This window comes from Bubalus kerabau, chromosome 1 (genome assembly GCF_029407905.1).
Source record: "Bubalus kerabau isolate K-KA32 ecotype Philippines breed swamp buffalo chromosome 1, PCC_UOA_SB_1v2, whole genome shotgun sequence".
Classification (NCBI taxonomy): Eukaryota; Metazoa; Chordata; class Mammalia; order Artiodactyla; family Bovidae; genus Bubalus; species Bubalus kerabau.
The window spans coordinates 139,172,675-139,195,811 of NC_073624.1; the positions used below are offsets into that span (position 1 = coordinate 139,172,675).

A 23,137-nucleotide genomic window follows, 5' to 3' on the forward strand; every position below is an offset into this window, starting at 1 on the left:
AAGTTGTGCAGCCATGATATCAACTTAGAACATTTTCATCTTTCTGCTAGAAAAAGAAAAACAGGCCCCAAACAGAACACTTGTGCTAAGACCCACCAAGACTTAAGACCTAACCAATTGTAGTTCAGTGTCTCCCAGGAACGTGACCTTGAACTAGTCAATCTGGAATTACCTGGTCAGCACTAGGGAGGTGATCTGCCCAATGGACACCAGCCTTCTCTCAAAGGAAGGTGAGCTTGCCTGGAACAGTCCACTCTGCTAGAAACATCCTTTTCCCACCCGGTTCTGCCTATCAATGTCTTTTCTTCTATACAGCTCCTGGGAGCACTTTTCTATGTGTTAGATGGGATGCTGACTGATTCATGAATCATTGAATAAAGGCAATTAAATCTTCAAATTTACTCATTTGAATCGTGTGTTTTAACAATCACTGAAAGAAACCTCATACATTAAACAGTCACTTTTTCTGTCCCCTCAACCTGCTGGATTTAATCTACTTTCTGTCTCTATGGATTTTCCGACTTCAAACACTTTATACAAATGGAATCATACAATATGTGGCCTTTTGTATCTGGCTCCTTTTACTTAGCATGTTTTGAAACTTCATCCATGCTCTAATATGTATCAATACCTCCTTTTTTTGTTTTTATAAGAATGCCTGACTTTTTCATGCCTTAAGAAGTCCATAAAGCAACATGGAGGCGAGATAGGGGAGAGATAGAATGAGAATTAGGGCTTACAAGGTCCTACTGTATAGAACTGGGAATTATATTCAATACCCTATGATAAACCATAATGGAAAAGAAAATGAAAACACATACGTCACTTTGCTGCACAAAAGAAATTAACAACATTGTTGATCAACTATACTTCAGTTTTTAAAAAAATTTTTAAAAAATCCATAAAATACATGCAAACAAATGATTCTTTCAGTGATAACGATTTGACATTTCAAGGATATATCCAGGAATATTTCAAACAATGGAATATAAGGTAAGAAAAGATCCTGGCCTTCACAGTCCAATATAGAAGTATGTGTTTTCTAACAGCAACAAAACTCAACTTTAGCTGGCCTATTATTAATATAAGTATAAATACACTCAGAAATGCCCCTTATACTATAATCATCATTATTAAGATGACCACCAGTGTTAGTCAAAATCCAGTTTTCTCTTACTTCATCAAGCTCTAATGAAATGAAATACCCTTTTTGGATCAAATCTTTTTCTCTTCTCTAGATTTCCTAACTGCTCACTCAGTCTACATCAACTCTTCACTCTCTGTGCTTTATGGATAAGAAGATTAAGTCCACACAGGTCTTGCTGAGACTGACACTGAGATATTGATGTCATTGACATTTCTTTAGCCCCACTACCCAGAGAGACCAACCAAACTCCATCAGAGAAGATGCCAGACAGTTCTGGGCTCCCCCAGAAAGTGGCAGCAAATGCTTGGATATTGGATGTTTGTTGTGAAATAGGCTCTGAATGTTTGGATCTTTTCTGCTCTGAAGACCTCAAGTGATTTATTTATTTATTTCTAAGGATAATACGAGACTGTGTATCATTAATACTGTCAGAGGCTTTCACTTGGATTAACAGTTGATGGCTCATCATCAATTTAGATAAGATACTGCCAGGTTTCCCTCTAGTTCTGCAAATGATTTAGTAGTGGAGGAATACAGAGCATCTTTAGAGTAAATATTTCACACCTCTTTCTTCTCACCCACACCCTCTGTCATATACACAATCCTGTCTGTTTCCCGAGGGACAGGTAACTGGGATGGAAACTTGTCTTGGACTCTCTTCTCAATCACAAACTCATCTTCTACCTTTGTATCACTGGATGTTAGGGCCGACTGGGTTTTGGAACTGTCTTTACATCTCCAGTATATGCTTTACATGAAAAAAAAAATTAATTTTAGTAAAATACATATAAACTTTTCTATGTTTAACCACTTTTAAATGTACAGCTAAGTAGTGTTAAATTACTAAGTGTGGAAAATTCTGAATTCCAGAAAAACATCTGCTTCATTATCTATACTAAAGCCTTTGACTGTGTGGATCACAATAAACTGTGGAAAATTCTGAAAGAAATGGGAATACCAGGCCACCTGACCCGCCTCCTGAGAAATCTGTCTGCAGGTCAAGAAACAACAGTTAGAAAACCGGATATAGAACAACAGACTGGTTCCAAATTGGGAAAGGAGTCAAGGCTGTATATTGTCACCCTGCTTATTTAACTTATATGCAGAGTACATCATGTGAAATGCTGGGCAGGATGAAGCACAAGCTGGAATCCAGATTGCTGGGAGAAATATCAATAACCTCATATGTGCAGATGACACCATCCTTATGGCAGAAAGTGAAGAGGAACTATACAGCCTCTTGCTGAAAGTGAGAGAGGAGAGTGAAAAAGCTGGCTTAAAACTCAACATTCAAAAAATGAAGATCATGGCATCCTGTCCGATCACTTCATGTCAAACAGATGGGGGAAACAATGGAAACAGTGACACCTTTATTTTTGTGGGCTCCCAAAATCACTGCAGGTGGTGACTGCAGCCATAATATTAAAAGACACTTGCTCCTTGGAAGAAAAGCTATGACAAACCTAGACAGCATTTTAAAAAGCAGAGACATTACTTTGCTGACAGAATTGAGCTACTGAACTGAACTGAAGTAGTGTTAAGTACACTCATATTGTTGTGTAACCAACCTCCAGAACTTTCACCTTGCAACACTGAAACTCTGTACTCATGACATATCCCTAGTCCCTTCTTCCTCAGGCCATGTCAAACTATTCTACTTCCTATCTCTCTAAATTTGACTACTCTGGTTATCTCATATACTACGTGGCAGGATACAATATTTGTCTTTTTGTGACTGGCTTATTTCACTTAGCATATGGTCCTCAAGGTTCATCCACACTGTATCATATGTCAGAATTTCCTGCCTTTCTAAGGCTGAACAGTATTTCATTGTATGTACATATATGCAACGTTTGGTTTATTCATTTGCCTGTCAGTGGACACTTGGGTTGCTTCTACATTTTGGTTATTGTGAATAATGCTGCTTTGAACCTGGTATACAAATATTTGAAAGTCTGCTTCCAAAGCTTTTGTGTATATATACATATATATATATATATATATATATATATATATATATAGTATTTAGAAGTGGAATTGCTATATCATATGATGACTCTATATCTAACCTTTTGAGGAATCTCTATAACTTTTTTCCCTAGCAGCTATAGCATTTTACTTTCCCACAGAGCACAAGGGCTCCAATTTCTCCATGTCCTTGCCAACAACTTTCCTTCTCTTCTTCCTTTGTCTCTTTTCCTGTTTCTTCCCTCCTCCCTCCCTTCCTATTTTTGATAGTAGCCATCCTAATGGATGTTCAATATATTCTTTCTAAATTTTTTTTTGTATTCATTTCAGGGTCTCCATAATTCTATAGTAGTGGTTTAGTCACCAAGTCTTGTCCGACCCTTGCAACCCCACAGACTGTATGTAGCCTGCCAGGCTCCTCTATCCATGGGATTCTCCAGGCAAGAATACTGGAGTAGGTTACCATTTTCTTCTCCAGAGATCTTTCCAACCCAGGAATCAAACCTGGGTCTCCTGCATTGCAGGCAGATTCTTTATTGACTGAGGTCTGAGGGAAGAAGCCATAATTCCATAAATGATGAAAAATTGTTGGCCACTGAGAATTGAAATAGTTTTGAAATCAAAACTGCCTTTTGATCCTGTAATAATGTTTTAGAAAAAAAAAAAAGAGTTCTGCTAAAAAAGTGATACCTATTGACTTAGACCAGAGAAGGAAATGGCAACCCACTCCAGTGTTCTTGTTTGGAGAATCCCATGGAGAGAGGAGCCTGGTGGCTACAGTCCATGAGTCACAAAGGGTTGGATATGACTGAGCATGCATGCATATAGGCACTGACTTAGACCAAGCAACTCTTCATTTTACTTGAGAATGAAGTTTGTTTCATTCAAAAAAAAAACCTCAAAAGACAAACTCCACCATTTATTAGGCTGTTACTTGGTGGAGGACTAATGAGGCATACATCACCTCATTTATTCTCCACGACAACCCATGAAAGAGATACTATTAACTCATATTCACAGTTCAGCAACTGGTGAAGCTGAAAGGAGCTACAGGTCCCATGGCTAGAAAATGCCAGAAGTGGGTTGTGAAGCTGAGTTGTGATTCCAAAAGCTGTGCTAGCTCTTTCCAGTAGGTCATATAGGACAAATATATCCAGATAGTGAGTCTCTTCCAACTGGAGCAAACACCAACGCTAGCTCTGAATCCAAGTAGCATAGTCCCTATACTCAAAATGCTGCCTGCAGACAATTTCCAACCAAAAGGAAAGAGCTATGAAGCATCAGTCTTCTGGTTCTAACCTCACTCTGCTACCTCACCAACAACCAAACAGAAGAATGTCGACAAGTTGATCACACACCTTGCAACCCTCACCCTTAATGTTGCATTTAAAACCCTTTGCCCAAAAGCCATCAAGAAGTTCAGGTCTTCTGAGCATTAGCTGCCCATCCTCCTTGCTTGTTGTTTAGTTGCTAAGTCATGGTGGACTCATGACCCCATGGTCTGTAGCCCATGAGGCTCCTCTGCTCATGGGATTTCCCAGGCAAGAATACTGGAGTGGGTTGCCATTTTCTTCTCCAGAGGATCTTCCTGATCCAGGGATTGAACTTGTGTCTCCTGAATTGGTTGATGGATTCTTTACCACTGAGCCACCAGAGAAGCCCATTCTCCTTGCTTGGCACCCTACATATAGATGATATACTTCCCTTCACCATACACACACACATGAAAGCTATAAAAATATTCAGTCTCTAAAAGAGTGGCTAGTTCAACTCTGACATTTTAAAGAACTCATGGATCTCATATTTCTTTAATTATATCACTATTAGTGCTGATTCAAAAGGAGCCTGCTCTGTGTTGATAGAAAAGAAAGCCCTTCCCTGCCATAAGTATCTAAGACTAGAGGGACATATAGTAATTGAACAAAAGTGGGGATGAAAAATTCAATTATCAAATAATAAATTGTTTTCTATACATTGAGGAAAGTTGTTTTTAAATGTTTAATTACTAAAAATGAGTTAATGATATTAGATTTCTAGGAATCTTTCTAATGAATGCTGCAACTTTACTAAAACAGTCTCTTTTTTTCCAAACTAGTCCATCTTTAAAACAGTCTATCTTTTTACTCTACTAGTAAAATTTCTTAAAAACAAATATATGAAGGTACTTTATAGTTATAAATTTTCCACACTCATGTCATTTCTGATGAATCTGAAACTAAAGTAATTTCTGTGTTGAATATTTTTCTTTCTCTGCCAGAAAGTAAATCACTCTGCAGGCTTTGGAGATGTCAGTAAACATGACAGTGTTTGTTCCTCAACTATCCTGCCCTCATTTGGCCTTCCAATAAATCAGATTCTTGCTGAAGTTTCAAACATCTTAAAAAATGAAAATAATGTTTTTGAAATTTCTAACGAATGATGGATTGATAAGAGAAAAAAAAAAAAAAGTCAGTTTACTGCAAATGGCCTTATCTATGTGCAATGTACTTGTTCTAAGGAGATGGAGCTCCTCCGGGGACCATGAAGACCACAGCTACCCAGAGGCCAACATTCCAGCCTCAGGTTCCATCTGGCACCCAGCTGGGGGCTGATGGTCACAAACTGAGGCATAAAAAATGAGTTAGGAGCTCTGATTCAAATGTTTGATTCTTCCATCTTATGCTCAGTAGGATCTGGAACAAGGAACTCTTTGGGACTTCAGTTCTCATCTATAAAAATACCTATTTTTGTGGGACTCAAATGATGCACTGCAGGAAAGTATTTTGTAAGCTGTAAATATGATAGAAATTCAAGGTTATATTATTAAGGGCTTATAAATATAAAGGCAGTTGTTAGGAGCAAAAGAATTAATGAGATTTCTGTGACTCAACTTTAGACAATTTACATAAAGATTTTATTTATAAGCACAGCCTCAGTCCATGTTGTTTAATATGGTTGATCAGAAGAATCACCTGAGGGAAATGTATGATACCTTTTTGTCATATAGCCATTAAGTCTCTAAGTATTAAGAGTCTATTTCAAAGCACGATCATTAGGAATTCAACAATGCAGAACTGATAGAGACGATAAATAAAATGTAGTGGAAATGTGAATGCATTATCTTTAAAAATGAATCTGATCATTTGTCAGTTTTTTAAGTTTGCTAATCTTTCAATTAGGGCTTTCCTGGCGGCTCAGACCGTAAAGAATCTGCCTGCAATGCAGGAGATCTGGGTTTGATCTCTGGGTAGGGAAGATCCCCTGGAGCAGGGAATGGCAACCCACTCCAGTATTCTTGCCTGGGAAATCCTACAGACAGAGGAGCCTGGTGAGCTACAGTCCATAAGGTCACAAAGAGTCAGACATGACTGGGAGACTAACACTTTCACAATCTTTCAATTAAAACATCCTTAAATATATGATGGGGGTTTGTAGTAAATGAAAAAAAAAAAAAAAACTTCGAAGTCTTTAAAAATATATTGAATTCATTTTGCAACAGGCACAGGCAGAGACCAAATAGCCAGCTGATCCAGGAAAGGCTACTGTCAGTTCTGGTTACCCTGGGATGACCCTGGATTAAATCCAAAGCCTGGTACACACTTCCTCCAATGCTGGAATATTATGAACTACATAGTTTGAATGCGGTTTATTTTACTTGATTGTTTGTACTGTCTAATTTTACTTGACTGACTTAGTTTGCTGTTCTTAGCTCAAGCTCTACCACCTTGAAGCTGGATGATTTAACTGAAACAGAAGCTATTTAACTTCTTTCTCTCTGGTGTAAAATGAAACCCATACCCGCATCTCACAGGATGACTGTGAGGAATAGATGAAATAATGTATCGGAAACTTACTACAGTACCTAGTAATAAATGAAAGCTATTTCCTAAATTGACCTGAACTTTGGATAAGGTATTTCCACCTCATATTTCAATTCTCAGTAATAAGAGCTCAAAGACCCTCAGAGTCTCCCAGTCCAACCACTCTGAGGGATGCACCATAGGGGAAGCTTGACGCCCTCTGAAGAGGGGTCCCAGAGTGAGTCCGAACTGCTAGGCCCTTCCTCCCCACCTGGGGACATTCCCATCTCTCCATCTCTTGGCTGTAGAAAGATGATCAATCCAGCAGTGCTGTCTCTGAAGGAACAGCATGGGCTCCACTGGCGTTCTGGTTGGGACACTGTTACTGGCATGGGGATGTTTAGGAAGGGGCTTAGCCATCCCAGCCCTCTGCTGTTACATGCCAGCCATCATTCTACTTCTCCTTTTAAAGTCCTGCAATGATTTTTAAGAACAGAGAGTAGAATGCTGGGGACCACGGCCTGGAGGTGGTGGGTGAGTTGGAGAGATGTTGTTTATAGGTATGAACTTGCAAATGGTAAATAAGTTGTGGAGATCTAATGCACAGCATAGTGATCATAGTCAACAATACTGTATTACCAACTTCAAAGTTGCTGAGACTAGATCTTGATTGTTCTCACCCCCAAAAGAAATAATTATGTGACAGGTCAGAGCTATTAGCTAATACGACTGTAGTAGCTGGATTGTAATATACAAACTAACACCTTTTATACCTCAAACTTACAAAATGTATTATGCTGATTATCTAAAAAACAAACAAATAAACCATCCCCAAACCCTGCAATTACTCCCTTCTACTTTCAGGATCCAGACCAGTTCCTTCAGTCCAGCTGGGTTTTCAGGGAGTCCCCTCCCACTGGCATGGACTCACCATCCATCTCCAGCCTCATTTCATACGTACATATGGGCCTCAGTCTCCAATTTTTGGAGTTCACTCTAATCCCTTTACATCCATCCCAGCTTAGCTTTAAAGTTTTTTTCAACTACGCAGGGACAAGCTGATCTCCTGCCTGAACTTGTTTTCTTGCAACCTACTACTTTGATTTGGGAAAGAGCCTTTAAACGATTGTGCATGTGTTCCCAAATTCACCTCTGCAACATTTTGGTTCTGCAAAGTCCTAAATGCTTCCCTCTAAGTGTCCCTTCACACTTCCTGTATATTCTTCAAACCACCAGAGGAAGAAGAACAAGACTTTCTCATGGAAGAACTATGATGCCCAGGAGAAGGCAAGGTTGCACCTGAGTTCATCCAAGAGTACCTTCTGACAACAGGGAGTGTGAACAATGGTCCGAATGTTCAGCAGGGGTTGGTGGGGGGTGGTGCGGTGCAGTGGCCCTCGGCTGCTATTTGCACTCACTGGAGGAAATGAAAATTCTACAGTTAATGAATAATTCCCTTTTAAAGTGCAAATGAATAAAATGAGCTCTGCCAACTCCTACCTTAATAGAACTTGATTTCACAGAATTTCAAAATAGGATTTATTCGGGTCATTTAAAAATGTTCTCAGAGCAACAATTCTAGAGCAGCACTGTAGGGAGCAGGGTGTATACTCAAAGAGGAAAAGTGAAACAAAGGGAAAGATGTACTTTCCAATTTCTGTGATTTTTTTGTATTGGTATTCTTACTGTCTCGGACAACATCATGTTAATAGCTTGGCAAAGGCTGACTTCCTCACGCTGACAAACACGGATGCAAACACTGTAACCCCAGCATTCTGGGAGGCATCGTGTCTGACTAGCTCTGGAAGCACTTGAGAGAGTAGCCGTGACGCCACTTGTTTGACACGTGTCACACCTGACAGGTGAACGTGCCTTACAATGATGGGTCTCCTCGCGGAGGCGAGCATTAATCACCACCGCCACAAATGTGGCTAGGACCCTGGCCCACAGGCTGAGCAGTTTATATGGATCATTTTGTGCAGTCACAGGATGCTGTGCATTGTGTACTATGGTTGGACCCATTTTATGGATGATAAAGTTGAAGCATAAATAACCTGCCCAGGAGTATATGAACTAAGACACAGTACCAGTGTGGAACTCCAGCAGTCTGAGTGCCGCGCTGTTTGCTTTGACACTGCTCTCCACCGACTCTCTATTGCCAAAGGCTTCCATTCTGTCAGACAAGGTAGTCGAGCAGAAGGGAAGGGCGTGTGGTCGACTGATCTCTCCCTCATCTGGCGACTAGAAAACTGCAGTTGGATGATGAAGAGACTTGCCCTGGACCAGATCAATGACTGATGACACAGCCAGGATGAGAGCTGGGGCTCCTGCATGTATCTGAGGACGTTTCTCCTCACCTCAGGCTGCTACAGCTTAGAAACTTCACCTTTTCAAACAAGAACAACACAGATCCCATACCACACAGTAAGATGTTAATAAGCTCCAATGTACTAATGGATTTAAGATAAAAATATCCCTTAAAAAATTACATAGGCAAACGTCCTTTGATGTGGCATTTGGGGAATTAAATGGAAAAGGCAGGAATAAGAGCGCATGGCGTGCTTCGAGCAATCCTCTATAAAAGGTCTATTCCCCCACCACTCGGCCCTTGCCTTACTGGTTTTGTTCTTCCTGAGATGTTAATATCACCATGGCAACAAGAATATGCTTCATGAATTAGCCACATGGTGACTTTCCCATAACTCACATTCCTTTGCTAAGTGCTCCCCAATCTTCATTTTCATTCCAAAGGAGGTTTATATAACCCATTAAAAAATATCTTTAATGCTATTGAGTCTATATTAGGAGATAAACACTGTATTATATTTGAAAACACGTATCAATAAAAATGAATGTGTGTGTGTGTGTGTGTGTGTTTGGGCTCAACCTAAGTTAAGGAATGACATCTATTTAAAAAATAGGACTGTAGAATGCAGGGAAAATATTTTTTTTTTATGTATTTGCAGTGACAGCACCACACAAACCACAGCAAAGTCTGCAGAAGCCCTGGACCCTTATAAAAACACGACAAGAAGTCACCTTCCTGCTGGAGCTATGCTCCACTCTTCTCCTCCATGTTTGAGTAGCTGATGCCCGTTCCTAGCTCTGTCGGCGGTGGCCTTGATAGCTCATAAATGGAGGCACTACTTCAGACACCCTTCACCAAACAAAGCCTGGCAGCAGCTCTTGGTGACTAACCCTTTTCCTAGGTTTGTCTTCCAAGGTCAACTATGCTGCTCAGTCCGAAATCAATTTGCCCCTCAGTGTCTGACAGTCAATATCTGGGTTTGGTGCACTTGCCTATACCTCTCTATTTAGAATCCTATGGATTTCTCATCTCCCTTAATGAAGCTCATATCAGTTTGGGAAGTGGGACCCTGACAGCAGGTTGAAGCTCAGTCTGAAATTCTGACAGATCAGGAAGAGGACTGGGGCTTGAAGAAAGCAGGTTTGAACAGGTACTGGGTGCCCAGGAGTCGTGGATAAGGAGGCCTGAAAGTTATTTGTTTGTTCATTCTTGAATTCAATAAATACAGCGTTGGTCAAAAGTTCATTCAGATTTTTCCATAATGCGTTATGGAAAACCTCAAATGAACTTTTTGGCCCACCCAATACGATAGTCCTTCCCAGTGCTAGGTGCTGGGTTACACACCAGGAATTCCAAAATATTAGTAACACATAAATCTGCCTTTGAGGAGCTCAAAGTCCTGTAGGGAGGCAAAGCACAAGGTGTGGGGGGCCTACTTCATGATACTTCTACTTCAGCCTGAATAGGACTGCTCAGATAATGCACGTACCTTATTAAAGAATTAGGGGAGAGTCTGTGTTGTATGGTTGAGTATTTTGGGGCCTCAACAATTTAATAGCATCAGGACAGTGGGTTAATTGAGTCTGAACCTCCAGGTCTAGCTTATAGCAGAAGTGCTTTAATATTTTCTAGGTGGAATTTAGGAGAAGGCAATGGCACCCCACTCCAGTACTCTTGCCTGGAAAATCCCATGGACGGAGGAGCCTGGTAGGCTGCAGTCCATGGGGTCGCTAAGAGTCAGACACGACTGAGTGACTTCACTTTCACTCTTTACTTTCATGCATTGGAGAAGGAAATGGCAACCCACTCCAGTGTTCTTGCCTGGAGAATCCCAGGGACGGGGGAGCCTGGTGGTCTGACGTCTATGGGGTCGCACAGAGTCGGACACGACTGAAGCGACTTAGCAGCAGCAGCAGGTGGAGTTGAACTGAGAAAGGAAATCTCCTGATAATGTTTATCCATAGACATCATGCTGATACCATGTCGACCCCTTATTTGGGTGGAATGTAAAATCTGACACTTGTATGTTACCATCAGTGGGATTAGTAGTTCAACTGTCTAAAACCTCTGCTCTCACTTTAATCAAAAATTAAGATACTTTAGATAAAATAGCCTTTCTTATGACTTAACTGAGTTCCAAAAGTGGCCAAGCCTCTGCTAAAACAGTTCGAAACATTTAGAAAGGCAGTACAGTCGGACACGTTAACTGTGACACACACGCCAAGATCTATCACATGCAATTAGAACATCACACAGCTAAATAGCTGAGCCGCAGTCTCTCAGCATCCCTGCACACGGCGCCTTCACAGATGGAGATTGAGGCTGTATAGGACAGTAGGAATTGAACCTTTTGAAATGTAGTTACTAAAGACAGTATCAACTATAAAACTCACCCTTCTTCACTAAGTTTTCTTTTCTTTTTTTAGCTGCACCGTGTGGCATGCAGATCTTAGTTCCCTGACTAGGGATTGAACCTATGCCCCCTGCAACAGAAGCACAGAAGTCTAAACCACTGGACACCAAGGAAGTCCCCCAAACTCACTATTCTTAACAGAAGGAGTCACATGGTACACAAATTGTATTTGAGTTATTTTACACACAGAGTGACTCTATAGATAATTAAGATTTCCTTTGTCAAAAAGTGAAAACTATATAACCCATGCTTCCCTTTCTATTAATACTATATGTATCAAAGTCCTTAGAGACTACATTTATTCTCCAGTTGTATTCACTAGTCTTTTCTAGCTGCTTGGTAACATTTACATTTCCTTTTTCATTCTTACATGTCTTACTTTGTAAACCTCCTGAAATCCTTCTGGAAACAAATGAGGTATAACACTCAAGCACATAAAATCCCTAATCCTTTCAGAGATCAAAACCAAAAAGTACTACATACCAAGACCAATAGAAGGATATTTTATTCAGTTATCTTCCCCAAATGGGAAGGTAAATAAGAATTTACAAGAGAAAGGTCAATGACAAGAGTGAAGATTAAGTTAGGTGGTCCATTACATTTGATGAAAAAACTCTTAGCCAGCAAAGTATTCATCTATCTTCTTCAATCAATAAAAAGGAATTTCGCAGGCATCCAATAATATAATTTGGCTTTTACTGACTAAAGTGCATAAATGCTCCTGAGTGGAACGACAATCAGCAGCAGCTCTGGTGTGTCTTAGTCACATTCTCTTTCCCAAGAGAGCCAGGATAATTTGCTAAGAGAGCAAGGGTCACGCATAAATTCAGATGGTGTCAAGGCCATCTAGCACATGAATGCAGACAGCAAAGTGTGCTGACGCTGCAGTATCCAGCACTTCATCTATTTACTCCCTGCAGCAGACCCACGAGGCTGAACAGGTCTCCATGGATAATCCAAAAGGAAATATTTAAGAGGTCAGACAGGATAGCTTACATATATATACATGGCAGCATTACAATACAAAAGTCCACATTTACATCATAATAAAAATCTAAGGAAAGGTATTAATGTAACAGGTAATTATGATGTAAAGCAGTTACCATCACTGATACTAGGGGTATATAGGCGCCGCTGGCTAGGATCTGCTTTCTTGCTGCCTAAATTAGCTAGCACTACAAAGCAGCAGAGAAAGCAATCCGTTCTAGTATGTTCTACCTTTAGTCACCTGTGTTTGGTTCTGCCTCCTATCGGCTTTGGACATGTACGTGGACTGCATGCAGGAAATGATTCCAGAAGGGTGGTTCCCCACTGCTATCCCCACTTCTCTTTGCCAGCAGGTAGCCATGCATTCTCCAGGCCACACTCAGCCCATAAGGAACCTCAGGACTGTATCTGCCTTTCTTCAGTGACCTGTCACGGCCAGGAAGCAGACATCACGGCCTCCCCAGACAATGGCGGCTGCTGCTGTTCTTTAACTTGACCTCTAACTTTCTAATCAGTACCTCTATCTCAACCTGGTTCCTGAAGAACATGATTAATGGTTATGATTTGCAGCTAGTTCTCGGCAACTGAGGCTTACTGATCCTTTATTGCTTTGACCAGGCAAAATCGGATCCCGTCTGTGTTCCAGGGCATTTTACTTTTACCTGCTGTTTCTGCTATATCCCTGAGAGAACTCTGACCTAGGATCAGATCAGATTAGATCAGTCGCTCAGTCCTGTCCGACTCTTTGCGACCCCATGATATGGCAGCACGCCAGGCCTCCCTGTCCATCACCAACTCCCGGAGTTCACTCAGACTCACGTCCATCGAGTCAGTGATGCCATCCAGCCATCTCATCCTCTGTCTTCCCCTTCTCCTCTTGCCCCCAATCCCTCCCAGCATCAGAGTCTTTTCCAATGAGTCACCTCTTCGCATGAGGTGGCCAAAGTACTGGAGTTTCAGCTTTAGCATCATTCCTTCCAAAGAAATCCCAGGGCTGATCTCCTTCACAATGGACTGGTTGGATCTCCTTGCTGTCCAAGGGACTCTCAAGAGTCTTCTCCAACACCACAGTTCAAAAGCATCAATTCTTCGGCGCTCAGCCTTCTTCACAGTCCAACTCTCACATCCATACATGACCACAGGAAAAACCATAGCCCTGACTAGACGGACCTTTGTTGGCAAAGTAATGTCTCTGCTTTTCAATATGCTATCTAGGTTGGTCATAACTTTCTTTCCAAGGAGTAAGCGTCTTTTAATTTCATGGCTGCAGTCACCATCTGCAGTGATTTTGGAGTCTAGGAAGACCCCGCTTAAGGTGGGAAGGGATAGGACTCTGTAACACAAAAGGCTAGATGCTGGATTAGTATATAATATTACTAGAGATTTGGAACCCACAACGTGTTTGTGGAGGCAACTAGCAGTTGCCTCTGATTAAGCTCTTCATGAAGACCAGTCCAGCTCAGACCTCCTACAGCAAGCCATCCATCAGCCACTGCAGAGGGGAGCATGGGCTTTCCAGTATGAGCAACAGTCCAGGCATCCTAGTGAGTACAATCAAATTCTGCCGCCGCCTTCAGCTCAGAATGCTACGAGGACTCACTAATTAGGAATGGCTGGGAGTAAACGCTTTTTTAAATCAGCAAAAGGTCTGAAATTTAACATTTTAAACAAAGGCTCAATGCAACTATCTTAAATCACATATGGTAATTCAGACAAGGTTAACAACTACGGTCTGAGGTCTCCACTGATCTTTAATTGATAAATTAGCATCATTTGTAATTACCATAGTAATTGTTTTAATGTAAATGGATGCTTTGGAATTGCTTGAAGGAGGCTGAAAATACTGTAATTTGTCCTCCTAAATTGTTTAAACATTGTCCCAATCTTCTTATTTTCAGCAGCATCAGGAAATTTCTGAACAATGGCACCAAGACAAACTTCAAACACTACCCCGACATGAATTTTCCAAATGTCCTAATTAGAAGATGCGACTTATGAGGTTTTCTGTGAGTTAGAGAAATGAAACCAGAAGAATGCACCTTACAGACACGGGGTTTTCTCACATTGGCATGCCCTGTTTATACATGACTTAAAGAAGTGCTTAGCTTTGTCCTTCTAAATGTCACACAAGCCCTTGGGTCTGCTGAAACCCAAGGATGCTATTAATGCAATAAGAACACACACAGCTCTAGAGTGACAAGAGCTGCCTTATTTAAACTGATAAAAGCTTTTAGCAGGCTGAAGACAATCGGATAGGAAACAGCTTTTACGTTAGTACAATGTTAGCTCTTTTTAATTTTTATAGGACTAATGAATTATAAAAAGGATGAGAAAAATGAACCCCTAACATTATCAGAGTGAGACAGGAGACTGGAAGGGTAAAGAGCTTTGGGGCTGAAATTCTGCCTTTTCTCATTTGCTAGCTCTATCATCTGGACCAGCTACTTCTTGTCTCTAAGTCTCGGTTTCCCCTTCTGTAAAACAGGAACAAAAACACTTTTCTTGACATAAGAATTCATGAAATAAAAGTGCTCAGTTTGGCATCTGCTTCAAAGATGGCATTACTTTTACGGCTGCTACAACTCCTGCTGGTACTAGTATTATGACCATTCTCCCGATCTGGTCTATTGCCACTTCTCACCTAACAAGTGAGGTTTTCAGCAAAAATAATACTTCAAATCCTATGTTCAAAATCATAGTGTTGCTGCTGCTGGTGATGATGCGTCAGACACTGTGCTAAGGGTTCTCCACACTCTCCTATTTCTCAATGACCCAGTGCAGGAGTGCCGATGTGATATTATTACGATTTGTTATTTAATTTCACAATCCACGTTAACTTCATCTTATCAATGAGGAAACTGATGGACACAGAAAGAAAAGTTAAATCTAACACAGGAACCCAGGGAGTCTGAATCCTGAGTCCCCACATCTGACCACTTCTATATTCTGCTTCCTACTTTGTTCCTATTTCTGATGATGCTGATGATCAAGCCCAGCCCAAGACTGGTTTCTACATTCAGAGCCCTATTACTCTGGATATCTGAGTTGCTGTCCAGGGGTATATATGTGATACTGTAATTCCTTTCGCTATGAATATGAACTTATTCGGGTTACAGAATCTTGTTACACATTCTGAAAGTTTATAGGGGATAGAAGATAAGAGCAAAAGGTGGCCTCTATTGTTTGGGTTCTGAGATTTGGGCCTCAAATCCAGTTCATTCCCATCTGAAAGATCAAGACCCTGATTTCTACAGCACTGTGAGTGCTATCAGACCCATTTCACACACACTCAGAAATTTCAGCTTGGAGGGACAGCTTGTAGTTTCCAGATGTGATTATTTAAATCACATCTTCTATATGTCACTTATTTATCACACACCCCATCCCCACTTCCAATCTTGGTTTTCCTTCCCTGCTAGAAAATAGGCGTGCCTGTCTACAAGCAAGAAAATGCACTAGAAAAGTAGAAAAACACAGCTTCCACTGACTGGGAGGACCCTTGGAGGTCATCTGGCTTGACCTCCTCCTCATGTTGGGGGAGTAGGGTTAAGAATCATTTCAAATGCTTTAAGGTACGTCAGATTGCAGCACTCTTACCCGTGCAGTGAAGTCCACGGCAGCTGCTCGGTTTAACAGCAATGTGGCTACGTTGATATTTCCATAGTGAGCAGCTATGTGGAGCGGAGTGAAGCCACTCTGGAAAGAGAACACAGCAGACGTTCAACTGATCCCTGTTGGCCTCTCGTCTGACATGTTAATACCACAACCCTGCCCAGATCAAAATGAGGAAGCAAAATATGCTGAGGTCCGCATTCCATTCTGTACTAGGTTTCTTTCCATTAGTGCCAATTGCTCATAGGATTTCAAAGGGATGCCAAACTCACAGGGAGAGGAAGAGCCGGGAAGGAACCAAGGGTGGAGACTGAGCCATTTTTGTGATCTGGGAGCAGAACTACACAGAAGCCAACATGTCCAAAAGTTAAAATAGGGGTGACAAGAAATATCTTGATAGCTCACAGAAAGTGTGATGAGCACCCCTGTTGTCTTATTCATGGTGGGACTGTCCACTGAAACTGTCAGAATCTCACTAGTATTATATATTCAATACAGAGTCAAACTAACCAACAGTAAAAGCCAATTTTAATGATAAAAGCAATTTGGGGGGAAGAGGTGCTATTACAATTGGTCTTGAATCATGGTGAATGCATTTCATAAAGAAATTGACGAGCTGGTCTCTTTATTAGCAAATGCCTATCCAATAACCCATTTTTCCGGATTGTTCATACCAAGATCATTTTACTTCCTTGAAAAATGCTAAAACATGCAGTGCTTTACTTAGTCCCCAAAGATTTCAACCTTACAGGAACTAGATGCATTTCTAAGTCGTCAGCAAGCTTCTCAGCCATGCTAGCGGTCTGACTGACTCTTGTCAAGGGTGGGTCACAGGGTGCCCTTCCGAGGTAACTTTCATTTTGCTGACACCACTGAGGGCGAGTGTCATGCAGAAATCTGAAGATTCAGTCCTAGATGAGTAGAATGACAGGGTTGTCTGCAGCTGTAGGTAGAGCTGAGAAGTTTCTCAAGTGTCAAGATGCTTCATGTCACAGGACTCTATTGTAGTACCCTTAAGTATCAAGGATGCCTAATCCTTCCTCCTTTCCAACACCAGGTTCAGCTGCAGAAAGCCCTGGTAATCAAACTACTATCTCCTCTGGCACATGCTACTTTGAGGGTGGGGGTAGGAAGCAGGTATCTAGCCTACAGAAGGCAATGCAAAGAAGAAGGGAAAGAAATGAGGCAGCAGCACTAAGGAATGGGAAAATGATGATGCAGATATAGATCAAATGTACACGGATATACATATATATATATACCTCTGTTGTTCTATTCACCACCATCTAGGTTAACACATTTGGAAGCAAAGAGGAGGAAAAAATGAACGGTTAGTTTGCTATCGGTGATCGTGGATGGCAGAAAGCTCATGACAGCTAAGTAATGCAGATGGAAGCTCTAATGGCAGCACAATAGGCACAGAAAGAAAGCTAGACTGAATGAAGGGCTACACGATGGCCTATTCCAAATGCCACGTTTCCTTCACAGACACTTGTAAGTAATGTGTGTCCAGACAATGGGAGTTGTTGGCTGGGACTCTGGCTGCTGGCATGCCTTCTGCAGCTGATCAATGTTCAGCGTACTGCCTACCGTCTTAGATATCAACCAAAAATTTATTTGGCACACACTGTGGCTGGCATTTTATAATTTTTCACCTTGATGTTGGAACTGAAGTGCTAAATACATTAAAAATACATGTTCAAAGGAAGGACATTTTTGGGTGTCTCTCGATTGATTTCTGTTGAGGTGGCCACCCATTAGTGCACATAGGGCAGCACCCACGGTCCCTCCCAGCTGTAGATGCCAAGGGTAGGGGCGCTGCGCCTTCAACTGGATGACTTGGGGGCATGATTTTATTCCTTTCAGCGCAATTAAGTGTTTGGCGTAAGCATGCCCAAAGGGAGCCCAGGTGCTCTTCACGTTTGGGTGCCTAACGGAGGAGGGTGCCGTGTGGCTAGTGTGTTTCCCAGGGCCTCACCTTGGACTCCACATCCGCATTGTTGTCATTCTGCAGCAGCAGGGCAGCGGCTTTCGTGTCATCTTTTCGGGCAGCGATGTGAAGAGCTGGAAGACGCACTTTTCCTTTCGTGTCATTTTCTAGCAGAAGTGACACTACTTGATCGTGACCTTGTTGCAAAGCTACTGCCAATGGTGTGAAGCCATCCTGCAAATAGATTATGGGTCAAGATTGGCCCCTATGGGTTTTTTCTTCTTGATTAACAAATAAGAAGGTGATCGAGTGTCAATTTTTGTTCACAGTTATTAAAGCTGACATATTCAAGTAGTTCCACATATATGTGGAAAGATATTAAAAAATACATACATACATACATATATATATACACACACACACCCCCCAAAACAGAAAATAATTTTAAAGGTAAATTTCCATCATTATTTTCAAACTATTTTATCCAGTACTTGTTGCTTAGTGTATCCTGTCTGCTTCATCACTATACTTTGTAACCTAGTGTATATTTGGTACTCAATTACTATATGTGAATTAATGAACTATACTCATTGCTGTTTTACGGAAGGTATACACGAAAGACTCTTGGCTTCTCTGAGCAATAAAGGAACGGATCATATAAAACATGACTAGAAGCAATTCAGACATACACACATATCTGTACATTTAGTCTTCCTATTGTATTACCCTGGGACTTGACAAAGAGAAGACAGCTACAGATTTCATTGCAGTTGGAAAATCTAGCATTACTGACCATACAAAAGAAAGCAAAGAAAAGAATATTCGAGGAGAATATTCTAAGTTGTTGTTATTGTTGTTTAGTTGCAAAGTTGTGTCTGATTCTTTGCAACCCCACGGACTACAGCCCATTAGGTTCCTCTGTCCATGGGATATCCCAATTAAGAATGAGTGAGTTACCGTTTCCTTCTCCAGGGGATTGTCCTGACCCAGAGATCGAACCTGCATCTCCTGCTTGGCAGGTGGATTCTTTTCCAATGAGCCACCTGGGAAGCCCTTGAATATGCTAAGACTGGCTCCCAAATTTCAAATCTGCAATACTTTAATTATCGCACACTCAAAAGAACATTTCAAAGTCATTTTTGCTAGACAATTGGCAAGTAGGTTACTTATTATTCTATTCAGATCATGATATTTATTTATCTGTAGTAAATAATATTTATTATTTGTAGTACAAATAATACTCCTTGTGGTACAAATCGAGGACTGCTCTAATGGAAGAGTACTTGTAGGGGAAAAAGAAAAAACCTAGTTACTTGCATACTCATGTCTTATTGGTTTTCCTAGAAGATCACTTTCACCATTGTTTTCCTTGCTGGAAAACAGATAAGTGCTCCTAGCACTTGTTTGGCTGAATGCAAATCAGTATATTTATATTCAAGTATTGTAAAATATCGGCCCCCTAGCACCTAAGTGACAGTATTGCCCAGGCCCTTCTCGTATAAATCTTGTATAAATCTCCATTCTCCTTACTGTCTCTACCCTGGCATCTAAACTCAGGCTATTTGCCCCACTCTGAAATGTCCTCCTCCTTGCTCTACATATACAAATTCTATCTATACTCCAAGCTTCAAGATCTGGCTGCAGTTTCACTTGGTCTGTTCAACTTCTCCAGGAAGACCCAAGTGAGGAAGAGGATAAGCATCAATGTAACCAGAAGGACATTCTCTGCAACCATTAATAATAAAGGTTGGATATAAGCTAGACATCACCAAAACAATACCACAGGTTACACTTAAAGTACAAAGTTTAAGTGTAATTTAATGTTATGGGAAAAGGGTTCAGCATAACCATGAAAATACATGATCTCATTTCCACTAAGAGAAACATACATATTTTGAACATGGACAAAAAAAATCTGGATGGATAAACAGAATGTTATCTCTAGGGACAACTAACTGTGGCTTTTTCTTTTCTCTTTTTATTGTACTTCTGAAGGAGGAAACAGACAGAACAGGCTCTGTCTTGAAAGCAGGACTCCATCTTGGCCTGGACTGTGGACTTTGAGCTATATGCCCAGTATCTATGGAAATGACATACCAATTGGAAAATAGGCCCCCCGGATGGAAGAACCCCAGGGTTCATACCTAGACTCTCCATTGCCTAAAAGAATACCCTAATTATCTGTGTAACCAAATAGAATCATAAATTCTATTATGCTTATTGGGGTATGACCGTAGGCCTATTAATAATTGTCCACTGTTAACTACCTAGGCTTAAGGCAGATGAATCATGGGTTAACTTTGATTGTATCTTTCTCTTCCTTTGTTCAGACTAGTTTCAGGGAATTTGGGGAGGTGGGTTTGGGCACGTACACTTAGGGTATATAAGGTTTTCACAAAAACTGGTTGGGGTCCTTGGCTAAGAGGAGACTCTGCCTTGGGCCCGCAGGTGTAATAAACCGCACTCCACTATCTGCATTGTCCTCCTGAGTGAGTTCGTTTCCCGGAATGCGTGGCTACAACACTTCCTCATTTACTTAATATATTACTTTCACAAAAGAGAAAAACACATCTAAAAAATGGAATGGTGAAAGGAAAGAGCTGTATATTAAGAGGTAACGTTGCACCTCACTTTTAAAACCTGAGCAAAATCTAAGGGGTAAAAATGACAGCTCGCTTCTGTTTTGCAGCAAAATGAAGTGGTTACATTTCCACCCATAGGAATGTTTCAATCCATAAGGCCTAAACATAAAGGAAACTATTTTGCACCAGAAAATCAACTGCAGCTAAGAGGATTAGCACTGACAAGAATGTGCTTCTTGCATAAACCAATTAAAGACACAAAGATACCAGTCCTAAGGTGTTAATAGCTAAAATCAGCAGCTCCAGATTTTGTTTCCAAACCCAAGTTTAAAGAGTTTAGTTTGCTCTATGCAGTTATTCTTAAGAGAAAAATACAAGCCGAAAGGAAATATGATGGAAGCTCCATGTATACCCTCACTGCCTTTTGGAGTATCTGGCACATAATAGATGCCAGAAGTGAACAAATAAATTTACCTCATGCTTCAAAATCTTGAAAAGAAGGAAGATATACATGGAAAAACAGGATACACAGTCCACAGTAATACAGGAAAAGTTTTGAAAAACACAACCATGCCAAAGACCTCATACATACATACAAGGAACATATGGAAACAATTGTATTGAAGGAACTTGACAATATCATATCATCTAATAAGTTGAAAATTCTGTTGCATTTTTTTTTCATCTAAGGAATCCTTTCATTGCTCATTACTGTTCATTCTGTAAATATAGACTTCTGTATAAATGACACCAATATTATTGCTGGTAAGAAAGCAAAATTGTAATTAGAACATTATGTGAATGAAACATCTTCATGCTGTTCTTTTAATTCTCTAGTACTAATAATACAAGAGATAAAAATTCAGTCAAAGCTTCAAATAGCTCTAGATAATCAGATAGCTGTTGTTTACGTGGTGATGGTACCAAATCCCTCATGAAGACATGGATGCGATTTGTTGTTGGAACACTAATTCATTTATTTATTTTACAGCTAAGAAATCCTTTGAAAGTAAAGTAATATAAAGCAGTAAAAAAAAAAAACCTATCAAATATCTATCTATCCATCTACCTACGTATCTACATCTATCTATCTATCTATCTATCTATCTTCCTGCTAAAAGACTGAATTAGTTGTTTGAGGATCTCATATAGTCCTTTGCAGTCAGTTGTAGTGCCTTTTTGGGGGGCTTGAAAACTTAAAAAAACACAAACAGAGAACCAGTGAGTTACTGATGACTAGTTGACAAGGTAATTCTATAGTCTTTTAATGGTAAACTGGTCTTATGTTTGTCCTAAAGGAGAGACACTCAATGATCTGCCCATCACAGCCTAAAAAAAGAATACTACCTGTCCTTCACAGATGAAAAAGTACTACGGGATTGCTGTCGCCAGGATATTTATATTACACGGTATTTCCATCCAAAAATAGGAAGGGGTTTTCTCTTCTGCAACCACCCTGGCTCTCATACCCATCCTCCCTGAAAAGCATGATGTGACCCGCATATCAGATTTGAGGCACTCACACAGGTTACCTTCTCCCCAGTGTGAGGAGAGGCACCGCTCTATGTATACAAATGCCAGTTACTCTGCCATCAGCCATTCATTATTTATTACCAAGCTCTAAGGATATTATTATTTTTTTTTAAATCCATTCTCAAGATAAAAATCCCCAACAGAACTGAAGGCTAGGAAATGAAAAGTAAGGCTCTCTCTGAATTCTCAGAATAAACCATTGGAAACAGTACACTATGGACATTTTCCTGTATTAGTACATAGAGTCTTGCCTCATTGTTAATAGTGTAGAGTACCATTTTACTGTCTAAGTAAAGCAATATTTATCCAATAGCTTCCCCTTTGGTTCTTCCTGGTTTTTAAAAAATTGTTACTACTAATTATGTTGCTGTTTCTTATATAATAACTATTTTTTTGCATTATCTTCTAATATATAATGTCATACAAGCTATTTGAAGTAGAACTGCTAAGCAGCAAGGTGTATAAATACTAATTTGGATTTAATGCTAAGTGTTCTACAAAAGTGATGCAACTGGTTGTCAATGTCACCAATATAATAGTTAAGTTGCAATTTTCCCTACCCCTTGAATGTCTTCTTCATCCTCATGCACTGAAGACTGGATCTCATTCTCTACTGATTAATAAATTAAAATTTATTTGATTACAAGGGAGGATGAGGTATTTTCATACATTTGTGGTCATTTGTATATTTTTGTGTGTGAACTGCCTCTTCATTTATCTCCTGGCATATCTCAAAAGCTGGGCAAGGTTATAGGCAACCCTGTGCATATAATCCCGATGATATACATCTTTCTTGTGCCATTCAGGAAACACTTCAGAATGAAAGTCAGAGAATTTGGCTTTATGACAGGGATAACCCTATACCTTCTAATTCTTTC

General features: G+C 40.4%; 1 protein-coding gene across 2 annotated transcripts in view; it reads right to left on the reverse strand.

The window, feature by feature from the left end:
- Positions 1 to 23,137, reverse strand: part of ANK3 (ankyrin 3) — a 365,564-nt gene that overhangs the window by 208,519 nt on the left and 133,908 nt on the right. For both annotated transcript variants that reach the window (XM_055589804.1, XM_055589787.1), the window contains exons 6-7: positions 18,193 to 18,378; positions 16,200 to 16,298 (exon numbers count right to left, since the gene is read on the reverse strand). In XM_055589804.1, coding sequence (XP_055445779.1) covers positions 16,200 to 16,298; positions 18,193 to 18,378 — 285 coding nt within the window. The remainder of the gene's footprint in view (positions 1 to 16,199; positions 16,299 to 18,192; positions 18,379 to 23,137) is intronic.